Below are 20,621 nucleotides of genomic sequence, written 5' to 3' on the forward strand. Positions count from 1 at the left end.
CATACGCACACACACACACACACACACACACACACACACACACACACATATGCACACGCTCAGAAGTGCACCTGGTGTTGTATCTGAAGCCGATTCTGGGTTCCGCTGCCCACATGAGCACACTAGTCAAAAGTAGGGCCGAGCCAGGTAGCATTTTCTTCGGGTATCGGATTCGGGTAGTTTTCCACGGGTACCCGATCGGGTAATGTTTCCATGGTAAAGCCAGAATGCACCCTTTCCCTTACACACTGGGTACACATACGGAGTATTACATGAATTTGCACACATGCACTGTACATGTACATGTCATTTGCGACTTCGGGTTTTCTGGTACTATTATTCTGTACCGGGGTCTTCAAGGGTAGCACGGCTACCCGGCTACATGTGCCCGGGCACACCACTAGTCAAAAGTATTTTGAATTATGCTGCAGCATCATTGCCATTAGCACACATTGCATCGGTTTCATTATTCAGCACTTTCCGCTTTGATTTTAGCACAGATAGCATACCTGCCAAGTACTGAGAGTGCTTTTTCTAGATCGCCGTTATGGCAAAATCCCGGGATTTGCCTTGGCTTTTCGGGATATGTCATATTTTTCACCAAAAACCTTTTTCAACTTTTGATGGCACCAACATTTCGATAATAGAATAATGATTGATGGTGATCATCGGATTACACTTACGCATGTTCAAGACTCAAAAACGGAGGTTTTTCAGAGACTGCTCATGGAAGGAGCACTAGTAGATCCACTGGTACTGCAGGCTATGGCGGTCCGGAATCAATACGGACAACTACTGGCCTGCGACAAGTCATTTGAAGTGCTCCAAGTACAATATCAAGCTTGTTTCTTGAACAGTGAATTTCGGGATAATCGACAGGAATTTCGGGATCGCGGGAGTTCTTCCAAAATTGCGGGATAATCCCGAAAAATCTGGATACTTGGCAGGTATGAGATAGTTGCCTTCTGTTTGATACGGTCTGACATGTTGTTCTCGTACTGTATAGTGAGTAGCCTGTTGATCCAGAACTCTGGTTAGCCCAGATCATCAAGGGTGTTGTGATGGGCATTTTTTTAGCGCTTGACCTAACCAATACTGCAAGTACATGCACAGTGGGTGCGTTCGATTACTCCCGTGAATCGATTCATGAATGGAACCTCCTCGTTCGATTTGACATTGTGCGCCCTGGAATCGATTCATCCTATTCACACGGGGGGGGGGTGATGAGAGAATAACCAGGGGTAATTCATGAAGAAGTTCAAAATCGATTCTTGGGCAAAATCGAACCAATTCAGTGTGCATTGGTTGATACGTTCACATCAGGCCAAACACTCAATGAGGCAAGAACGTTAGCCAAAGCACCTTGAAATCCTGAACTCCTTGAAAGCCAGCTTTGTCGAAGACCTTGGCCGATGTGTCGTTGCCAATGTCTACGTAAGCAAACAAGTGTAAGGAGTTCTGTCGCATGGCGGTCTCCAGGTAGTCAACTATCATCCCGGCGAATCCACGTCTTCGATGGTTCTCCAGGGTGTGCAGAAGGCCAATAGCTCCGTACGTTTTCACCATGCCCCAGGCAACCAGCTCACGCCTGCTGCCAGCCTGTAGGAATGGCTCACTTTGCTGCACATACACCGTCACGCTGTCTCTATCGTCATCACCTTCTCCCGTGCATCTGTAGATACCGCATGTAAGCTTTGGCCATTCGTTGATCATGCTTGTAATGTAACCAATGGCTCCCACAAGGCCGCCGTATTTCCAGTGCTTATGGATAATTGGCACATCAGCGCTGTTCAGCCTGTCCAAAACGTATCCATCTGGCAATACACATTTATCATGATTACGGGCATCCTGCCGAGTCCTTGTGCTTCTGTGATCCAACTCTCGCTTGGCGTAGACAGCGGCGAATTCCGTAAGCTGATTTTTGAAAGTCTGACTGCCTCTCAATTCACCTCGCTTCACTATGTCGTCACCGAACTCACTCGGTACACAGGGGAAGTGGAGTTTCTCACTGCTCCAATTCAAGACTCCAGCTTCTTCCAGAGTGTCTAAACAATCTGTTAGTCGCCTTGAAAACGTGAGGGGTGCGAGTCCCAACGTCACGTGAACCAGACCGTCCTTCTCCTGGACAACACAGGCAACCCAGTGTGGATCCTGAATGTCATCCACGTAGAACTGGGCATGGGCTGGTAGAGTCACGTTTCTTTCTGCTAGAGAGGCGACTTGAGCATCGCGAACAGAACTGCAAGGGTCGGACGTACATGCAGTACCAGAAGTCACCTTGAGGCTCAACAAGTTCAGCAATGGTAAGCCTGCAGGCCCGATCTTTTGTAAGAACTGCACGGTTTTCTCCAGTGCTGCGGAAGCTCGGTTCCGATGGGCACCGGCGGGGAAAACTTCCATTTCACAACGACCACGTACGTATAAACGTTACACTCCAATCCAGGTGTAAACACGAGTCCCCGCGCTAGCGCCGCCTACTCCGTTCTCAGACCGCTAAAAGCTAACCCTTTCAGCACGCTCTCAGCACGGGCTTGATCCAGGCTACATGACGCTACTAGTAATGCCTACTAATGGTGCTACGTGCGCTACGTGTGCAAGCTGCTTGGATCACGGAACTTTTGTTTCCCTCCAATTATTTTTCGCCTCATTATCTTGGTCCTCCTGGAAAGCATAATCAGGGATACCTATCATTGACTATGGCCGGAGGAGCATACAGTGATTACAGAATTCCATCCGATAGCGCGCAACTACAGAGTCTACCGTACCTACTACCTGTACAGTGGCCTGGGAAGACACACGAAATGAGTAGAGACTTCTTTGACTGGACCTTTTCGGTGAAATCAATAGAAATTATTTTCGTGATCTCGAGTTTTGTGTAGCTAGCTAGCTGCGCCGCATTGTCACCGGCAGCGTTCTGATCTTACATCGGGGAGCCTGATGATGTTGCCAGCCAAGTGAGGGAGAGGGTTGATGATTGGTGCAAGGAGCTACGCACATAGTCATTATATATTTTTTTATTAGCAAAGTTTGCCAGCACAGAGCTACACGCGCCATATGCAGCTTTGACTCATGGCCTGTGGGGTCGTTGGGTTTACTAGTACTACCCCTTTCGTAGACGGTTCTCATTCCGGAGGACGCAGTATCAGCGTTGGACAAGCCGGTTCTATCGCCGTATCGGTAGTATAGTAATCGAAACTGAGTTCTTGCCGGCTGCAACTGGTCGAGATGCATTCACCACGGAGGATTTGTCGGTGCTCAGGCTACCGACTCGTCTCGGAGAAATGGCCATTCCACACTTTCACAGCATGAGCGGGACAGAGCGCGACGCTTCAAGAGCAATGACAGCAGCCCAGGTTAGGGACATTCTGCAACAGAACAACACATCGTGGACAAAGCAAGCACCGGAACGTGTTCGGCAAGATGCTATGCTACGAGTATGACAGCCAAGAAGGATTTCGCCAGTCAACGCGGCACAACAAGAGACGCTGAGTTCCGCTGAGTTCCGCCAGCTGCCGCAGTCGGCGTCGGCGGATATGGCACGTCGTTTGGAGCATTTGTCCTCCCGAGGTGTCTCTAGCTGGCTCAACACACTGCCTATCAGAGAACACGGATATCATCTGTCGACGGGAGATTTCAGGGATGCGGTGACGTTGCGGTATGACTGGGCATTGGTTGATGTGCCTACTACCTGCTCTTCTGGCCAACCGTTTAGTCCGGCCCATGCCATGTGTTGCCCTACTGGTGGTTTCCCCACCATTCGGCACAATGAAGTTCGCGATATTCTTGCCGACTTACTTACTGAGGTTTGCTCGGATGTCGCTGTCGAGCCTCAGTTTGCTCCGGTTTTGGAAGAGGTGTTTCTGGCAGCCTCAACTAACACCGCCAACGATGCTCGCGCTGATCTCCGGGCTCGAGGGCTGTGGACCAGGGCACAGAATGCTTTCCTGGATCCGATGTCCGGGTTTTTCATCCCGATGCTCCGTCCTATGCCACCAAACCCCTCGAGAAACTTTTGGCAGAGCATGAGAGGAAGAAGAAGCTGGAGTATGCTGAGCGAATCATCAATGTGGACCGTGAGAAATTTACTCCACTAGTTTTCACCACGGCTGGTTGTTGTGCGCCAGAGTGCTCCAGATTTGTCAAGCGCCTGTGTGGCCTCATTTCAAATGGGGACACGAAGTTGTATGCCGACACAACGACATATGTTCGGTGTCGACTGGCTATTGCATTGTTGCGGTCGGCGATCATGTGCATCCGCGGTGCCCGATCATCATATCACCGTCCTGTAAATGCTTTGCGAGAGTTGGCAATCTCGGAGGGCCGGCTGGGAGGTTTTGGAGATGATGGTGGGCAGGACAGTGCCCATGTATCGTATACATTTTCTTGGGGTTTTTCTTTCCTTTTTTTCTGTTTTTTTTGCGTTTTTTTTCATTGATTTTGATGTAAAAAGGGGATAAGGGATTCTTGGATCTTTCCCCTACCAAATGGTACCGTTTACACATACCATTCTTTTTATTTTTGGTGTTGTGTTCTAATCATTCGCCATGCCGCTGTCAATTGTTTTCTGTTTGCCCGTAAAAGAGGCCTTATAGATCACTGATGATAGTAGCTAGCTGCACATGTGCCACAGCAGGCACAGGCGCGTGACAGGGTGTGGAGGTGAACATTTGGCATAATAATTATAATGATTTGTTGCAGCCTTGCAGGCCGTAAATAGTTTACCATGGTTTACGTCTCTAGCTCTACCGGGTCGACAACATTGTCTAAACTTTAATACAGTACTATCGGCTATAGTGCATTCGCCAAATCTCGGCCCTTAGGATTTCCAATCTTATCTCACTTTATTCTTGTTCAAGATCGTGAAGTCTGATGAATGCATTGAATTAAAAAATGGTATACTCAGTAAGATTGCCTGATGAGTCAAGCGGGGATGAAACGTACGTCGCAATCGAGCTATGTCGTTGCTGTGTCATCTTCTATGTGCCATGCGCTACTTGATGTACCAGCCTGCTATGCCGGATACCGCCAACCATGCATCGACCAGGCGCCAACTGATGGTGGTGGTGGTGAGAAGGAGAGCTCTGTGCCAGAACTTTGCAGCCTAGAGAGCGTGTGTGGGCAGGCGTGTGTTAGCCGCCATATTGCCAGGTGTGTCTTAAACACCATATTTATCAACCATAAGTACACCTGCAGTGGTGTCTTCAACTTCATTCTACTCAGTCACGTGAATAGGTCAGAAAATTAAAGGGAAGTATACCCTACAAGTGTGGTGTGTGAGTGTCGTTGTCAAATCAAATTTTCACCAGTTGTAGTCTTCGGGGTGCTGAGTCGAATGGTCTTGGTCCGAGGAAGCTGAGACGCACCCTTCCTTCTTTATTCCCACTCGAACTCGCGTACTTCCTCCGAAACTGGGTGGCTGCACCCTACTATACGGAGAGTTGTGTGCAAAATGTCACTAAAAGCGCCATTTTGTTCGTATAAAAGCAAGGATGACCGCGATTGGTCCATAATTATTATGTTGTAGTCTTTTGGACGCTTGAGTCGACTGGTTTTGGTCCGAAAAGGTTGCGATGCAGCATTCGGCCCTTATTCCCAATCGAACACGGGTGAGTAAGCGGTCACGTGCTCATGCGCATACCAGACACCTGGTCACCGTGCCCGCAGGCGCAGGCTACAACTGAGTACTTTTACAGCGTTCCTCTCACTTGAGTTGAACCTTTGGTATGCCCCCACTTCAGCGAAACCCTTAACCGCATGGCTCATTGCAACGCGCTCACGATCGCGAACCCCAACCTCCACCACTACACACTCACATGGAACAATCTCATCATTGTTGATTTCAAAAAAAAAAATTTCACGGTTCGCGTGAGACTCGGCTGGAAGCCGGGTTTTCCGCATCCGTAGGAACGCCACCACCCTTCAAGGATCAAGGCGCAGATGCAGCTCCTAAAGCGGTGGGAGGTGAGTAGATCAGCTCACCAGCAAGTGGTCAAAGACCGAAAATCCCATTCACTGCATCCATGTTTTCCTCGTGCCAGGCCACGAGTTCCCAATTAACTGTGGGTCGCAGCACGGCTGGAAAAAATCCTTCCGCTTCCAAGCAGGACTTGAACCTGGTACCCTCTGTTTCTCAATCATGGTCTTAGACCATCCCACTATGCCTGCCATTGTTGAGCGCAGGTTCAATTTAGCATGATCCCTATGTAAAGCACACAAAGTAACGAAACTCGTTTCGACGCAATTCAAAATTAATGCAGATTTTCACATTTCAATGCATTAAATTATGTCCAACACCAGAAAGAAATTCCCTTGGCGTAACGTCGCCATCATTGAGCCGGCGTTGTAAGGTTTCAATGCGGGCGTTCAGGTCCTTATATTTGCGAAGGACTCGATGGGTTTGCTGGCCTGCTGCTATTTGTTGGAGCAACGTTTGCGTCGTGGCCTGCCCCTTTTGCAGCGCCTCTATGAGACGCCACAAATTTGGATAAAACTTGCCGACAACTGCCGCGAATCGATTGTGCCATCCCTCGACATGATTGTTTGTCCTTGTCCCTAGATGTCGCACATTCCATCGCCCAAGAGGTTGTCCTTCAATCCAAGTATGGAGAAAGTAGTCAAACTCCTGCGCGAGCTGTGGCTTCTGGACTTGTTGTTCCTCTCGGAGTGCGATATACTCAGGTTGGACACGATCAATTGGGAGGAACGCAAGAGCAGCTAACGAGCGGATAAGATTTCGGACAATTTGGTCAGTCTGATAGAGCTGCTGGTGGCCAAATGATTGCACCTTTCTATAGATTGCTTGACAAAAAAGAAAGAAACAGCCTTTGTGCAGTACGTTCGGAAACTCTTCGGCAATAGCAGGGGCGAGTCTGCTCTCGAAATCGGTCGTTATTGCTGCCATGAGGAGGTTGAGGTCATTTGCAGCAGCTGAATCTTTCAAAGAACGAAATAGATCGACATAGGATTGCCGCGTTTTCCTCGACATCAATGCAAACGCCATCGGTAAACATTTCCCCGATTCCATGATGTGAATAGTCGTCAGTTGCACGAACAATGCTGGGCCTACTTTAAAAGTACCGTCCATGAACCAATGGCGACTTTGCCAAAGCTTCAAATTGGCTTGAGAAAGAAACACAATACTTTCATTCTCGTTACCTATGGACGCAAGAAGGAACTGTTCTCCGCCAAGTGTTTTCTGTAAAATATCTGGAATCTCGATTTCAGGCCTGCTATGGGGAAGTGGAGGATATCGCTCTCTCCGACAGCGGTAAAGGGTCGTGTCTAGCGAGTGAAAGGCGGGCAAAACAGCGGCAATTTCGCCTGCCAAGTAAATGGATTCTTGCTCATTAATAGTCCTCACGCTGGTCGTTTAAGCACGTACTCTGTCTTACATTCGCTTTACTATCCTGTCCGCTTCTACTATGGTTCGTGGATCTGATCTGTTCTCCCCCACCGTTTAGGAGCCGCATCTGACGCCTGATCATGGGGTGGTGGCGTCCCATGGAAGCGGAAAGGTGGTTCTTGACCTGCTCGGTACGCGAACCCATCGATTTTTTTCTACTTGTGAGCCGAATCTGAATCAGATGTGCTGTAGTAGGTATGGCGCTTAAAAATGGTTGCGCTGAGGTGAGATTGCGCTGAGGTAAGATTCGACAGGTAAAGGTGGCGCTGGCATGAGTTAAATGGTTGCGCTGAGGTGAGATTGCGCTGAGGTAAGATTCGACAGGTAAAGGTGGCGCTGGCATGAGGGCGCTGAAATGTACAGCAGCGGAAATGAGTGGCGCTGAAATGTGTGACATCGAACCTTTGAGTTAAACCTTGGTGTGAAAGTTGTAGCCTGCAGCTTTGTAAGTAACTATTACTTGCAGGCACGGTGATTACTGACCAGCCGACTGGTGTATGCACGAGCACGTGACCGCTTACCCAACCGGGTTTGATTGGGAATATGGGTGAACACTGCATCGCAGCCTTTTCGGACCGAAACCAGTTAGCTCAGCGTCCAAGACTGGCAAGAGACTGTACCAGATACCGGTATGGACCAATCACGGTTGTCCGTGCTTTAAAAAGAGAGGTTCTGCACAACGAAAGTTCGAACGAAGTTTCGCGACAGGCCTTGCGAAAGTGTGTACGAATTTTCGCACGAACTTTGTGTTCTGCACATTTTCGTAGTTTGCACGCGCCAAGTGCACCTACGACATGACCCAATCTCACGAAACTTCCTACGAAAGTTCATTTCGCGTTCCCTGCAAGTTTCGCGTCCAAAGTTGCGAAAGTTCGTGCGAAGTAAGTTTCTCACTTCGTGACGTAGAGCGAAAGTTCGTACACATTTTCGTTTTGCAGAACCTCTCTAAATAAGAACGAAACGGCGCTTTTAATGACTTTTTGCATACAAATCCCCATCTAGTAGGGCGCAGTCACCCAGTTTCGGCGGAAGTGCGCGAGTTCGAGTGGGAGTAAAGAAGGAAGGGAGCGTCTCGGGTTGCTCGGACCAAGGCTATTCGACTCAGCACCCCGAAGACTACAACTGGTGAAAATTTGATTTAAGGGCATACATGTACATGTACATGCACTTCCCCTTTTTTAATGATACATGTAACTATTAGGAAGTGGTGGACATCAAGCAACTGCAATACATGTTTAAAGAAAAGGGGGTTTTGTCAACTGACAACCGCTCTACTAAGTTGCTATTCATAATCGCCACAAATACATGTACCGGTACATGGACAATGTATTGTATTAGGATAGCCGTTGTTGATGAAGTGAATGCGGTGATAATTGATCAAGGTACCGGTATATACAAAATGTATTTTTTCAGACACAGATACATGTACATGTACATGTATTAGACAGATTGCGTACATTGACACAATACGTGACTACTTCCCCTTTTCTAACCCCCAAAACGAAAAAGAAGTACAGTCTTATTACATAGTAGCCGATTGGCCGACATCTAAAAATAAAGCGCAACTCCCTGCTCAGTCATAATTATTGCTTCGGGGGGGGGGGGGGGGGGGCACCCTTCAAGGCTTCATCACTTCAGACAGTTCAGCATGAGCAGAGTCGGCAGATGAAAGTTCCTAAACATCACCAGGGATACCAACTAATACTAACTAGTATTGTAGTCTCACAGTGATACTCCGTTTCCAGCATGACAAACACCTCGCGAACTCCACTGTCGCCACTTGGATACTCTCCAGACATCAGAGTGAGTCAGTGTCGCTGGACAAACGCCGAGGACCATTGTACTGACGGCGTTGTTGCCTAAATCACGTCTCTAACTCCGAAAAAACTAAAGGCTTTAGCAAAACTGTCCTCTACGCGAAAGAACAGTTAACACTGATAGCGCGAGTAAATGACCCTACTCTACTCACTCTACTGTCCACCTCTCCACACTGCGCTCTAGGCCCAAATTCACCACACCATAGCGAAGACTGAGTTCGGTCTTGATTCTGAATACAGTACTAGTACATACATGTAGGTACAGGTATGTATAATGCTCCATATCCTCCAGACAGCTGTTTCGCTCATTGAGAGCTCCTCGGTGCAGGAAGATAACGAAAGAAGAGCAGATCAGGGAAGGAGTATATTTCTAGGGTAAAGTGGCGCAATTGCGCACTTTCTGCATAGAAAAGTGGCAAGTTGAAGGTGACAAAAGCTCTAAAGGTGGGAACGAAACGCACAGTTCTGCTGGGACATGCGTACAGATGGCGGTAGAATTATTTAGACAAGAGCGTGTTAAAAGCAGACAATCACTGAATCAGATCTACATGTCCATATATTAGAACTAGAAGTTCGCACTAACGCTGCCACACAGACGTGCAATGATACAATGATACAATGTCATGTAGATTGATATTAGTGGTCCCATACTTGGGCCATAGCCCCGCGGCATAGTGACGTAGCAACGAGGTGAGACAAACGGAACTTCGGAGTCACAGGCCAGACCGGCGTTGGGCATTTTACTGTACTGCCCGCTGGTCGTGCGATGTTCCTCCACTCCTGCCGTCGACGACAAAGTTGTTGTTGTACTAGTAGGAGCACAAGGTACCTTCATTGGCCTTTTATACTTCATTCTTCTTTTTAGTCGATATCATGTAATTAAGAAACAAACAACAAACAAACAAACAAGTAGCTAGCGGTGGTGCGTATCAGCCGCTAACCTCCAGAGAGGCCCCTCGGGCATTCGCTCCGTTAGGGCAGCGCGACCTCCGATGCTGGGTATGCAACTATTCTATGCACTTTTACCATACATAACTATACTCATTCCTTTATCTGCTATTAATTCGTTATCTACCTCCACTGAGGAGCTCTCAATAGGCATATACGGATAATGCCCGCAGAAAAATTGGCAGAATTCGGTACCTTTTCTGGTAAGTTTCATGCATGTTTGGTATGTGGATAAAGAAATGCAGCAGAATTCGAGGAATTGCCCGCCATAAGGTTTGTGTGGTTCTGCCAATTTCACTGCTTTTCGAGCAGAATCTGCCACCTTTTCGAGTATTATCCGCCAATGCCTAGCTCTCAATGAGCGAAACAGCTGTCTGGAGGATATGGAAAATCTTTCTAAAATAACGAACTGTTTCGCTATGGTGTGCTGAAATTAAAATGGGAGCCAAGACTCTTGGCATAGCGGATTATGCTCAGAGAATAACCAGATTATGCTCAGAGAATAACCAGATTATGCTCAGAGAATAACCAGATTATGCTCAGAGAATAACCAGATTATGCTCAGAGAATAACCAGATTATGCTCAGAGAATAACCAGATTATGCTCAGAGAATAACCAGATTATGCTCAGAGAATAACCAGATTATGCTCAGAGAATAACCAGATTATGCTCAGAGAATAACCAGATTATGCTCAGAGAATAACCAGATTATGCTCAGAGAATAACCAGATTATGCTCAGAGAATGACCAGATTATGCTCAGAGAATAACCAGATTATGCTCAGAGAATGACCAGATTATGCTCAGAGAATAACCAGATTATGCTCCAGCGGATGCTCGCAGGACGCTCGAGAAAACAGCCAATCATGCTTTTACATGTACACATACCTGACAAAGGTCAAAATGAATTGTTCCACCAATTATATATACATACGTTGCAACGCTGCGTATCATGCACGTAGCTAAATGCTAAGGCAATATCAGACAAGTTGTCTGATGACTGCCTTAGCATTTAGCTACGTGCATGATATGCAGCGTTACAATATACATGTATGTATATATAATTGGTGGAACAATTCTTTTTGGCCTTTGTGGTTACGCTCCGCCCTTGTGGTGTTGAGCACTGTTGAAACCTGGGTATACCCACTTACACAACCAAAAACTGAAGAAAAAAACAGATTATCGTAGGTAGGTAGGTACATTTTTATTTGAATTCGCAGAACCAAACAGGCGGTGTCGCCCAATTACATGGAAGCGAATGGAAACAGTAAAATATTGTAGGAAATAGCCTAACATGATAGCAGGGTGTAGTACAAAGCGAAGAACGCTCAGTCAATGAATAACGTTAACGTTAGAATACAACAACGGGGAGGCGGTAAACAGCACATGACTGGTACTGTGGAGTATCGCAAACGTTCAAAGATTCCTGTAGTGTTCAGTAGTGGGTGCTACTGCTAGCAAGACAGAACGGGAGGCAGGCTTGTTTGAACTGGTGGTACTGGGAAATACCACGCACGTCGGATGGCAGGGTGTTCCATAAAATGGACCCGCGAGCGCTTGGACGGTCGTGGCCGGCTTTGGAGGCAGATTTGGGCACTCGAAGGCCCAAGCTGCGTTGCGCGCATTGTTCGAGTACTGGGATGCTCCAGAAGGGCTTGCAGTGCATTGCTTGCCCGACCATTCGAGCAACGCCAGATCATAATAAGGGTCTTTTGCTTGTGGAGCTCTTCGACGCCATACAGCTGCAGACGAGCAAGCAGAGGTTGGGCGCTTGTGCGAGGTGGCAGGCCGAATACGGCGCGTGCCGCACGGTTTTGCTGGACCTGAAGGCGGGACCGCTGGTCTTGTCGAAGGCACCCAGAGAACGCCACGGACCCGTAGAGCAAATCTGGCATCACAACGGATTTCACGTACTGCTCTCTGGACTTTCTTGTAAGGCAACGGCGGGCTCTGCTCCCACCTTCTGCGAGGCCTTCTTCACAGCATTGTTAACGTGTTCGTCAAATCGAACGTGCTCGTCTATCGTGATGCCCAGGTACTTCGCATGGGGAACTGCTGGTAGCGGGTTTCCACGGCATTTGACAGTAATGTCTTGGCCGGAAATTCGCAGGACATGGCTTTTGCTAGTGTTCAGGATTAGATTCCGTTCCTGGAGGTGGTTAGCAATCTCGGTTGTAGACGTTGTTAGAACTCGCGATACTTCATGGCAATCAGGGTGGCTGAACGTGAGAGCAATATCGTCAGCAAACTGCACTGAGATGGACGGACTGGCAATGGTGGGCACATGCCTGGTGTAGATGTTGAAAAGCACGGGTCCGAGAACGGAACCCTGCGGGACGCCACATGAGCATGTGCCACTGACACCAATGGATCCAGCGATTTGCACTTGTTGGGTGCGTCCTTCGAGGTAGTCTGCAAACCATTGGAGTGCAGTGCCGTGAAGGCCAACTTCGAAAAGATCGCGTACAAGAATGTCATGCTTGACTTTGTCGAAAGCCTTCGACATGTCCAGCAAACACACACCACTGGCTAGTCGCGCGTCCTTTGCATGGAGAATGTTCTCCGTCAGGAGTACCAAAGCGTCTTCAGTGCAGTGGTTTGTGCGGTATGCAAATTGCGTGGTCGGCAGCACGTCGTTTGCCGCGAGGAACCTTGTAAGCTGGCGATGTACTACCTTTTCAAGCAGCTTCGCAACAATTGGTAATAATGGCACAGGTCTGTAGTTAGTGGCGACTGTTGGGTCCCCTGCTTTGTAAAGCGGCTTTACCAGGGCGTGTTTGAACGGCTTCGGTAGGCGACCGGAATGCAAGGAGGCATTGAAGAGGTCGCATAAGTGCGGGGCAACAATATCACTGCAGGCTCGCAGCAGACGGCCAGGGATCTCGTCACTGCCTGTAGCCTTGTCAGGATCGATTGTGGCGAGTAATCGCTGTACTGCGGGACAGGTCGTTGGCGTGAGAGCTGATAGTGAGGTGCGGGTGCAGGGACCATGGGGTATCTGTAGGGTGTCCGGACGACTTGGATCAGTGACAATACTATTGAAGGAGCTGCTCACCGCAGAAACGTCGCACACTGGGTCCTGCCTTGCCTTGGAGCGGCCGGTTACCGCGTTCAAGGTTGACCACATTCTCCTTGGATCATGAGAGTGCTGCTCACATTGTCTGGTGAAAAAAGCGTTTCTTTTCTTGCGGATTGCGTTGGATGCCTGAGACCGGGCTGTTTTATACCGGGAGAGTAGGATGTCATTTCCTCTATCTCCTAGCCAGCGCTTGTGTAATCTGTTTTTCTTTTGCGTGAGTTGGTACGTATCCTTGTCGAGCCAAGGTAATCTCGCAGCAGCTCTCTGGCGTCTTGACGAGAGCATGATGGGTGCATGTATGTCTAGAACTGTTTTGAACCCTTCATAGAAAGCCGTCCACATGTCGTCAACATCCATGCGGGCGGATGTAGGATTAGCGCTGAGTGCTTCGGCGAGGTCACACCGGAACTGGTCGATATCAATGTTGCGTAAGTGGCGACGCTTTTGGCGTTGCCTACCTGGACTAGTTGTGGGCATGGCGATATGGAGGTTTGCCATCACCGCGTGGTGGTCGCTGATCGAACATTCCATGACAACGCAACTCGAGACAAAGTTATGGTCTGCTAGGACGAGGTCGATTACTGAACCAAGATTCCCACTTGGAGTCGGCCGTGTGGGAGACTTCACCAAATTCGAGATGCCAAACATATTGCTGAGGTCTTGCAGGTGTGTACGATGGTGGCTGTGAGTTGTCATGTTGACGTTGAGATCGCCAATAATGGTCATGTGTGGCGCTTGCGCTTGGGCCCGCTGCAGTGACTCTTCAAGGTCCTTCCAGTAGTCAATCCCCACGTCTGGAGCTCGGTAGACGCAGGCCACTGCATGTTGACCCTGGCCGCCTTTGATCGATATCCAGACAGCTTCTAGGCCGTTCAAAGACAGTTCGGGACAAGGTCGGATTGGCAAAGAAGATTTGTAATATATACACGTACCTCCTCCTCGTCTACCCACGCTGTCTGTCCTTGTGAGGTTGTATCCAGGAATGGCTACTTCTCCGTCACCAATAGTGCTGTCTAGCCAGGTTTCAGCCAATCCAAAAATATCAAAGTCCTGCACCTGGAGGAGTGCTGTTACTTCATCTACTTTGTAGCGCAAGCTACAGACATTCAAAAAACCTAGCTTAATAGTTCGGGTGTCCTGGGTGTCCTGGGTGCTCACCGGAAAAAGGGAAGCGGGAGGCTGCATAGCAGCACGAGGCAAAAAGGGATCAGCACGGGGATTAAGAGCAAGTGCAGTAAGTATTAAAAGAAAGAAAGGTAACAAATACTGCTCATAGTTAACACTGACGGACCGTAATTACCTTCATTGCGCTAGTGGCTTCCTCTGCGGGCAGCTTCAACTCTCTCTGCCAGCTTCTTGCGCTCACGGTTTGAACACTCCTGAGCCCACGCAATTTGCGGGTCGTTCAAGGCAGAGGCAGGTGGCTCAGTGCGTCCCGAAAGGACAGTGGCGGAGAAGGTGTGTTTGCCTGCTGCAAGTCTGAAGCCATCGTCATCAGGAGAGGGGGTTGTCCCGCTGCTCTTTTCTTTGTCTCCAGATTGGCTGAAAGCCGGCACATGGTTACTGGTATCAGTGGTGCCAGCGCTGGTCCCATTGGCTAAAAGTGCCTGGCGATAGCTGTTGACTGAGGCAGTGTTCAGCCCTGTGTTGCTAGCTGCACCTGTCTCCACACTGACGACAGCTGGCTCTACAGCGGCTTCTGCGGGCTGGATAGTCACCGTACCCGTATTAGTGGCTGTACTGACGCTGGGAGGGTTTGTACTCCTACCGGTTGTGTTGCGGTGCTGCGTTTGTGGAGGCCGGGAAGCTGTAGACTGTGCATGTGCCCCACGGTTGGGACATGCTTTAGCCTCGTGGCCACTGTTGTTGCAGCGCCAACATGTTTGCTGTTGGCCACGGTGCACCGGTGCCATACTCGCAGTTTCAACTGACCTACGGTAACCGTAGATGGAACTGGTGATCGGAGGACCAGGCTGAGAACACGGGTGCCAGTACATATTTCCAATCCCTCAAACAATACTTCGAAGTACTTTTTTCTGTTGAGGCGACCCAACAATTCGGCCCAGCGCAGCACACAATTTACTGTTTTGAAGCCCGACAGGGCACCCAAACACATGCAGATGGGTTAAGTCCACCCCGGAAATCTCGCAGAGCACCTGCTTACCGGAAATCCGGATTCCTGCGTCCAGTATCTTTTCCCGCTCAGCAGAACTCTTCACAGTTACTACGCAATGTCCAGGCGGCCCTTAAAGGGGAAGTTAAGGCAAAAATTAAAATTTCACCAGTTGTAGTCTTCGGGGTGCTGAGTCGAATGGTCTTGGTCCGAGGAAGCTGAGACGCTCCCTTCCTACTTGAATCCCAATCGAACTCGCGCACTTCCACCGAAACTGGGTGACTGCGCCCTACTAGATGGGGATTTGTATGCAAAATGTCACTAAAAGCGCCATTTCGTTCTTATAAAAGCACGGATGACCGCGATTGACCCATATGTTGTAGCCTTTAGGACGCTGAGTCGACTGGTTTTGGTCCGAAAAGGCTGCGATGCAGCGTTCCTCCTTTATTCCTAATCGAACATGGTTGAAGAAGCGGTCACGTGGTCCTGGGTGCCCAAATCACCTGGTCACCACGCCAGCAGGTGACAACTTTCACACCAAGGTTCAACTCGAGTTCAACTCGAGTGACAGGACTGCACCCAAAAAAGGTCAAACAGGCTAGTAAGTTGTACCCTGCAGGCACGGTGACCAGGTGACTGGTGTACGCAGGAGCACGTGACCGCTTGTTCAACCATGTTCGATTGGGAATAAAGGAGGAACGCCGCATCGCAGCCTTTTCGGACCAAAACCAGTCGACTCAGCGTCCAAAAGACTACAACATATGGGCCAATCGCGGTCATCCGTGCTTTTATAAGAACGAAATGGCGCTTTTAGTGACATTTTGCATACAAATCCCCATCTAGTAGGGCGCAGTCACCCAGTTTCGGTGGAAGTGCGCGAGTTCGATTGGGATTCAAGTAGGAAGGGAGCGTCTCAGCTTCCTCGGACCACGACCATTCGACTCAGCACCCCGAAGACTACAACTGGTGAAATTTTAATTTTTGCCTTAACTTCCCCTTTAAGGTCCACCTGGCAGACCTGACTTATATCTACCTTACTCTGCTTGTCGTCATGAAAAAAGGACTCAGACCATTGTCATGGTGTGGACTGGGAGCTTTGTGGAAGTGCAAGACAATAATAATGCAAGAGGAAGGCCAAATTCACAAACAAACGCTGAACTTTTGGGAGATGTCCTATAGTGGCTGCTAAAATATTATTCCAAATCGACAAGAAGCGCTATGTATGATCCTTCGCAGATGTGTATAGCAGCCTCACCGGGCATCTGCCCTTGTTTTTCGGATGCCGTTTTATGCTCCTCAAAAAGGACCTAAATATGCCAAAGATTATGCCGGAATCATCCGCTTACCCCTATTGAACGGTCTCTGCTGGGATGACGGCTACACCATGCCTCAGTGGTTGGAGCATCGCTGGCCTCAAGCGAAGGTGCTTGGTTCGAGTCCCGGTGGTGACAGTCAACGTTTTCTTCAGAATTTTCCCGTTTGCATCTTTCCCTCAAACCAGTGAATACGTAATTATTTCAACAACTATTTTAGAATTTCAAGTGGTCTATTTCAAACTCAGATGTTGAGCCAAAAATGGATAGGAACTTCAGAGATGTATTGGAGCTACTGAAGTACATAATGTACTGTGGGTGTCAAGTAGTTGAATGTCTGAGTACTACAGTTTTGTGACTACAGTCCATTTCAAAACTATAGACGCGTAGGGTTTTTGAAATATTTCAAATTTGGCTGGACCTTTTTTAGAATAGTTTTCGGAATATTGCTCAGGACCGCTCCACAATTACTCTCATAATATATTATAGTTTCTAAACGATTGGATAACAGACGCCGAATTTGGAAAAAATTATGCACAAAGTGATCACAGATTTTATGTGGTATAGATGCTGGCATAATGGTTTTTGCCTAGGTACGCGTCTATAGTTTTGAAATGGACTGTAGTCGTTGCACATTCTGTCTATGTACATATAATTACTAGTACAAGTGTTATCATTATTACGCATGCACATGTAGTTACTCTAAATTAGTATCCATATGTCCCTGTCCTGTTTTACATTTTACATGGGGAAAATTGAAATTTCGCAAGTACGTCAATGATCCATTGTGTTAGAAGCTATCATGATTTACACAACACAGCCTGTACTGTATATAGTTTACTGGCAACTCGGGCTCCACTAGTTAATATAGTGCTTGTGGACAGTTTCAACTGCTAATCACCATACTGCATATGTTTCATCAGTCCTTAGCTGGCAATCGTTTCCTCACACGCGACATACGGTACAGCACAATATATTTTTGGAGGCAGCGGGCCACTACGATCAGCCCGACTGCAAAGTACACCCCACCGATCACAGACATGCCGTTTTGGAAGCCAACAGCAGCTACAACACTACTGCCAACGATCGAGCCAGCTCCATAGCCCAGAGCCATGGCAGGGCGACTCAGGCCTGACACGACATAGCGCAGGTCGAATGGTGAGCCGAAGCCGCGCTCGGACCAGGTACGAGTCATGTCCGGGACAGCGACTGTGAGCAGTGCAGCCATTCCAAGTGCAAAGAACGCCATGGACACAAAGCTGAGCGCCAAAGAGCGTGGCCAGCCGAGAAACAGAGCGGGACCCACAAGCTGATATGCCAGACCGCATGATACCAGGCCGATTAGCTGAGCGGCTTCGATACTGACATAGCCAAGGTCAACAATGTGTCCCAGCAATGGCGTCAACCCTGAAAATAGAACGCCAAAAAGAAGCAAGGCTAGACCACTGATGGTAGTTGAGGTGTGTAAGTATCTGATGAAGTACAAGGACAGTGTAGGCTCCACGGCTCCCAACACGAAATTCCCAAGGAATAGCATGAGGAGTATTGCCCACAGCCAGGGAACTGTCAACAGCTCCAGCGTGCTTATATTACTACGCATGGGCATACCTGCTGCTTGCCTTTCCGCCACCTGATCAACAGTCGGCATAACTAGAAGCAATATTATTGCTACTAGAAATAGCGTAGCACCACCAACAACAAACGTCATGGTAAACCCTCCAAAGCTGTACAAAGTACTTCCAAGAAATGGACCAAATGCATAGCCAAAGCCATTGGAAGCAAAAAACAATCCATTCGCAAAAGCCGGCTTGTCGGCTAGCACAACTGCGAGAATGGCGTAGCCAGCAATTAAGTTGGCAATGTCGAACAGCCCTTGTGCAATCCGTATAGAATAGCTCAGTAGTAGAAATTGAATCCAGTCATCCACGTATGCGATGAATCCGAACAGTACCAAGCAGCCTGCAACAGCCATGGTACTCAGGACTAGAAGATACTTGCTGCCGATGTTGCCTAATTCCGATGAGAGGACTGGCGCAACAAGGACCTGGGTGAACTTGGCAATGCTGAACACAAGCCCCACGGAAGCATGTTTAGATACGCTCTTACCCTTAGAGCTGCTAGCATCTGGATTCTTCAACTCGGCCTCCAAGGCCATGATCGGCACCATCAGGGTAACCGCCGCTGCTATGAAGAAATTAGTTGCAGCGATGTAGCCGCACACAAGATACGGTTTCTTACAGTCACCGACAGCAGCAGCCTCATCCCGCGTACCGGTAACAGCGTTGCCGGAGAACAAATCCTGATCCCCGTCGCTGCAGTAAAGTACCCCGCCACCTGCACCCTGCTGGTCAACATCACCAGTGTTCATGGGAATTACTCCGCTTCACCAGGTTATGACGGTGGCGCCGTCCGCGTGCCAATAACTAAGATCAGGAAGTAGTCTCATCTAAACGATGATCTTGTTCATTTCCTCTCCCATGCCCAGGATGCGAACTCCACGAAACGCGAATGAAAATTTAAAATTTGCTACGTGTCTAATTATGAAGTCGGGACTGATTACTGTACCGGTATTGGCGCTTCGATTGTTGATTTCGGTGATTCCACTGTACATCCTACATCATTACGGATGTTGCAGTTACTTGACACAATAATAAAATTAATAATATTGTCTCTTTCCCTCAAACCAGTTAATAAATAATATTGTTATTAATTTAATAATATGAGGCACGCATGATGATCACTCGATCGGATCGTAGACTCTAGATCTCTTCGTTCAACGCCTGATCAGGTGACACGTAGATCTACTCCGCCAGTATTTGAAGTACTCTTGGTACATGTAGATCTACATGATTGTATACAGTACAGTACATGTATACATTGTACTAGCACTAGCAGTAGCACTTAGATTCAGCACAACTTCAAGTACCATAGTGGGCAAAATACACATAATCATTACACCAAGTGTTCCACAAAAGTACTACATGTAGTTCTAAAAAACCACACACACACACACACACACAATAGGTCAACAGCATACATGTACCTACTTACTAAGTAACTAGTTAGGTAAGCAGCAACAAGGTACTGTAAATATACAAATTTTCGGCAGCTATTTAATTTCGGCTATATTCGGCACCGACCCAAAACGCCTAAATTAAAACGCCGATGAAATTTTTCACAGCATCTGTTGCACTATACCATGCCCTCTACCCCACGCCGAAAATAAATCGCCGCCGAAATGTCACAAATTGTGAGGTGCCGAAATTTTGCAGCGCCGAAATTTTGTATATTTACAGTAGTGTGGTTACTACGGTCGCGGTGTCCTATGCGGGATTTTGATGGGATGTGCCGTGCATTTTGCATCAAAGACTCTCCGCGCCATATGAAAAAGATATTTCGCTCAACGATCATGGCATCCGGCGCAGAAGTGGTAGACTACTACTGTGCAGCTAGCTTACTATTGTACTAGATCATGCATGCACACCAAGTAGTACTGCTCAGAAACACGCGCCGCAATCTATAGTTCACCATTGCACTACACTACTACTGTCACTAGGCCTACACTATACCAATCAAAAACAGACGCCCAAACTCTTCCGGAAACTCTCTCACATAAGCACCCACAATCATGATCTGATCGTTGCTTATGAGGGCTTGAAAGTGCTACGTCACAGCATAGCAACAATTTCAAAAATTCAAAAATTGGATCCACTTGGATCCAGTTTTTGTATGGATCCAAGCACATTTCAAGCGGTCTTACTCTCAGCAAGGTGATGTAACCAGTGAAACTGACTGATTTGGCTACTGGGGGCGGGGTTACAACTGGTGGCGAAATAAAAGTCACACCTGCATGCGACATGAGTGGGTTGCTATGCACCCACATACTTAGGCAATAGCAAAGTCACACCTTAGTGGATCCAAAAATAGAAATCTGATGTCAACTTACTAC

At 48.1% G+C, this 20,621-nt stretch overlaps 1 protein-coding gene across 1 annotated transcript; it reads right to left on the minus strand.

Annotated features, from left to right (window-relative positions):
• Positions 1-17,591: 17,591 nt before the first annotated feature.
• Positions 17,592-19,040, minus strand: LOC135810560 (MFS-type transporter SLC18B1-like). Its single transcript, XM_065324051.1, has one exon. It carries the CDS (start codon positions 19,038-19,040, stop codon positions 17,592-17,594), a length of 1,449 nt encoding a protein of 482 aa, XP_065180123.1.
• Between the last annotated feature and the right edge of the window lie 1,581 nt (positions 19,041-20,621).

This window comes from Sycon ciliatum, chromosome 2, assembly GCF_964019385.1.
Source record: "Sycon ciliatum chromosome 2, ocSycCili1.1, whole genome shotgun sequence".
Taxonomy (NCBI): domain Eukaryota; kingdom Metazoa; phylum Porifera; class Calcarea; order Leucosolenida; family Sycettidae; genus Sycon; species Sycon ciliatum.

Excerpts from the sequence above, each read along its gene's own strand:
- LOC135810560 (XM_065324051.1), bottom strand. The coding sequence starts at position 19,040 with ATGAACACTGGTGATGTTGACCAGCAGGGTGCAGGTGGCGGGGTACTT.